We start from the raw sequence: 4,561 nt of genomic DNA on the forward strand, positions 1-4,561 counted from the left end.
TTCGCTGGGTCATTTGTCTTGTCACATGATAAACCAGCGTTTATTTCCCCATAACGATAACAAGATCCACATTCATTCCTTATATTTACATTGGTTTATCTTTTGTGATAAAATACGCTAAAATAAACGCCGGTTTGGCTAACTGGTTTATTGAAGGGAGTGATAGTAGAAATGTAAATATAACTTATTAAAAGTGTAGTTGTAAACAATAACTGTTTTGTGTGCTTCAATTATTTATTATGCAAGTATGCATTTCTTTATAATTGCTGGTGCAAGATACTTCTTGTGAAACAAAGTCAATTTCTCAATCATATTAGAGAAATATTCCCTATCAAAGGTCACAGATGACACATGAATACCACATTTAGTATATATGACAAGGTCAGCATACTGGTGAACATCAATACCAAATTGACCCTGAATTTGAGCATAATAAGGACATTTTGGGGTAACTAACCATTCACCCGTAACATTATCCACCTTACAATTGTTAAATACTGCAACATCTTTGGGATTTGAAAATCTGTGAGAAAATGGGCACTTTATTTCAATTATTTTTTTAGGGTGTTTGGGAGTACATCTGCAAATGCACACACCATCGACACTGCATCCTAAGACTGGGAATTTCTCACTTATCAAAAGTCCTTTCTCTATAACTCTGAAGTTTCTATGATTTCGCTTGAAGCATCGATGGTACATTGCACGTGCCACTGGTTCTTTCTGTCTGCCCCATTTAATAGGAGGTGGAAGATTTTGGTCAATTTTGGAAATTTTTTTTCGAAAATTGAAAGATTTACAATGTCAGGAGCAGAATTCTGTTGTAATGATGGTCTGATAGTATCTGGATCCAGTAAGAGATCAAGGGCTTGGGCATTATCAGAAATCTGAAAATATAAAAAAACAACAACAAAAAAAATAATTGAGATACACAATATGTATATGCAAATGGTTTTGGGGTTGGGATATACTGATAAGTCAAAGATTTCCAAAAGGGAACACCAGTCTTGAGAAAAACACAAAATGTAATTTGCAAATGGAAAGCACCCTTAATTTTTAGGGCTAAATATATTGGAAACCAATTACCTGTTGTAATTTTAAACCAAATTTTATTTTCTGTTCCCATGTTGTATTTGAGCGATGTTCAGTGCTTCGAGGTTCAAACATGTCACTATGAGGTTTAGATGTGTTTGGTGGGGCCATTCCATACTGAGGTTTAACAAGTTGTAAGTTGCGAATTGGTATGGCTACATCTTGTTGTCGTGGTCTCTCATATTTTCAGTACATGATGAAACTTCGAATGCTTCTAGAGCATATAAAGCTGCGGCCAAATGTCTGCATGCACCATCAGCTCTGAAATGAAATAAACATACATATGTATATTTTATTGGCAAATTCTATTTACTCTATTTTCCAAAATAAACTTAGGAAGATTAAATATTACCAGTAGGCTTACTGATCGTATAATATCATATTGTTCCAGTAAATTTGCTTTATAAATATATCAGGAATAAGGGATTAGGCTAATTTTTTAAATTTTCTTTCATTTCAAAAAGTAAATTTCTCAGTTCCAGTTAAGAAACTTAGTCTTACCCTCCTTTGCATTCACAATAGCCAGTTATAACAAAACCATCTTCCTTTTCCACTGCAAACCATAAGTCATAAAACTCTTTCTGTAGGTATGTTTTGTCCCTTTGTGTAGGCTTGACTTTAGCTTTGAAGAGGCACGTTTTGGAGGTATCACTAACTGGATTGTACATGAGAAATTCAACGTGGCCGTCATAGTAAAGTCTGTAGTCCTCGAACGACTTGTAACTTTTCAGTTTCTTCCCATCAAGATCAGCCTTGGCAAAAATAAGGTAATTGAATATATCAATGAGTCCAAATTCTGGTATACAGCTGAAATCCTTGGTATAACCATCCAATTCAAAAGGGTTTACACCTGTAAGGCCGGCTTTTAGTAGTTTTTTCTCAATACAAACTTCCACAGATTCGCGACTAAAATCGGGGTCCACGGGCAATCGAAGTTTATCGACAGCGATAGCTATTTCTCTCAAAACCTCTTTGTTGTAGCCTGTAACTGTCACGCCTCTATCTCGCAGATACTTCTGTAGCTCAGGTATACGAAAATTATAAAAGCGATGTATTTGCTCGGGTAAACGTAAATTCTGTGAGTTGTTATTCATTTGCTTGACCTATTTTAATGACAGTTGCCAGTGTAAACAAATGGCGTCGTCTGTCCGGTGTTAAGGGGGGATAACTCTAATATAGACGTCATTGACCCAGACGGAAAAAAATGGCAAATGGCCTATTGTGATCAATTTGTATGTGCACTATACAATTTTTGCAGAAGGCCTACATGACCTAAAAGGGTTATTAATAGTCGTCTATCGACTGACTCTATTCCAACTGTCTTTTGACATAATGGCACAATCAATCCTATTTGAAATAATTTTATTGGTTTTATTGCATTTTTTTTTATCTTTCCAGGTTTATTATACATTTTTCAATGTAAATTTTTGAATTAGGATATGTGTTTAATTCTAAATTCAAATTTTATTCAAATATCTACAAAGGTCGAATTTACTAGGGTTAATATTTAAGAGTTTACATTTGTAAATATAATATTTTGTCAAATATATTAAGTGGTTTGCAAAGAGCCACTGTTGTTTGGTTTTGAATTTTGTTTTGTCCACAATTCCAAAATGATAATATTCTGAAGATAATTTAATTCTAATTTCACTTGTGTATAAAATTTCAGACAACTTGATCATAATGACATAGAAAAAAAAGATGTTCAATCGTTTCAGGGCAGGAGTTACAGAATGTACAAAGTGAGCATTCTGTTAATTTACATTTCAAAAGCTTTTCATTGGTGTATATTACTCGATGTAAATACTTATATTGAAAATTTCATAATTTTGAATAATAAAATAATATAATAATAATAATAAACTAGAGCCACACGTGGCACAGAGTGGGACTTTGCAAATGTAGCAAATTGCAAAAGACTCTGAAAAAATCAACCTTCTACGATAATTACATCACGCGCAAGAGCAGTCTAAAGTTGAGAAGAATTCTTTGGAAGATTGTTGAAGTAGACAGACCGCACAAATGAAAGTATCAGAAGATAGCCAAGGTCAATGACATTTGACATTGAAAGGGAGACGGTCAACAAAGGTCAAGGTTACGAGATAAAAGTCATCAAAATTTTTAAATATATACGGCTATAAAACCGGAAGTTGAGATAGGACAGCAAATATAAAAGTATAAATAGATAGCCAATGTGAATGACCTTTAATCCTACAAAAATCAGGGTCAAAAAAGGTCAAGGTCAAAAATTGAAAATTTTGAATTTTCAAAAGCTGTTCCTTTTTTTGAACTATAAAGCTGAAACAATCGAACTTCGAAGACAACGTGGCTCAACGTATGAAGTAATTGTATGCAAAGTTCCATTTTGAACAAATGTATACGTTGCGAGTTATGTCCCTTGCCAAAATTGTCAATAATGAGTAATTTAACCCGGATGTGCTAGGCCCACCTCAATTTCTTTTGCATAGGTTAATTGATATTCTGAATGTTAAGTTGTGTTCCAAATTTAAAGCTTCTACATTATACAGGTCAAAAGATATAGGTCAACAAGAGTCAATAAAGGTCAAAATAGAAAATTGAAAATATGGAAATTTGCAAAACCCGTTCCTTTTTTGGAACTATGAAGCTGAAACAATTGACCTATTAACACAAACTGGCCAAAATAATGAGGTAATTGTGTGCAAAGTTCCTTTTTGAACAAATGTATCCTATGCGAGTTATGCCCCTTTCTCAAAATGTAAACAATTAGTAATTCAACCCGGATGTGCCACGCCCACCTCAACTTTTTTGACATAGGTTAATTTATATTCAAATTGTCTTGTTGTGTTCCAAGTTTCAATGTTCTACATAAAATAGGTCATAAGATATATACACACCAAGCTCAAAGAAACAGAAATATTGTAAAAAAAAACTCAAATTTGAAAAATTCACGAATTTCAATTTTGCTTTAAAAAACTGATTGTTATAAATCATTTGAAAGAGCATGAAAAGCACATTAAGAATCCGAAAAAATTAACCCTCTAGGTTAAATAGGTCACGTGCTAGAGCAGTCCAAAGTTGCGAATTTGGCTGTTTTCGGACAGCTATAAAACCGGAAGTACATGTCGGAGGTCAAATGTCAAAGTATTAACTGATAGCTAAGGTCAATGACCTTTGACCTTATGAAGGTCAAGGTCATCAAAGTTCACGATCACGAGATATGACCCTTCAAACTTTGAAAAAATTCAACCGGATGTTGCAAAAAAGCAAAATTGAGAATCGAAAAACGGCTTCCTAATGTCATGTTTTTTTTTTATCTTCTTTCATTTGACACCAAAATCATTTAAATCGGATGAGCCATTATGTCTGAATAAAAATCGAATCATTTCAGAAAAATCAAAATGGCGGCCAAAGTTTCACGTCTGTTCCGGATTTTTTTTTCTTCGTTTTTTTGTCATAACTTTGTCTACCTATCAGCATAAAAATTTTTTCC

General features: G+C 33.6%; 1 protein-coding gene across 1 annotated transcript; it reads right to left on the reverse strand.

Moving 5' to 3' along the window:
* Positions 1-650: 650 nt before the first annotated feature.
* Positions 651-2,183, reverse strand: LOTGIDRAFT_171630 (hypothetical protein; the record flags this gene model as incomplete). The annotated part of the gene is made up of 3 exons (XM_009047835.1): positions 651-884; positions 1,084-1,264; positions 1,591-2,183. The coding sequence occupies 3 exons, from the start codon at positions 2,181-2,183 to the stop codon at positions 651-653; spliced, it is 1,008 nt and encodes a 335-aa protein (XP_009046083.1).
* Positions 2,184-4,561: the final 2,378 nt, after the last annotated feature.

Source organism: Lottia gigantea (assembly GCF_000327385.1).
Source record: "Lottia gigantea unplaced genomic scaffold LOTGIsca_117, whole genome shotgun sequence".
Lineage (NCBI taxonomy): Eukaryota > Metazoa > Mollusca > Gastropoda > Lottiidae > Lottia > Lottia gigantea.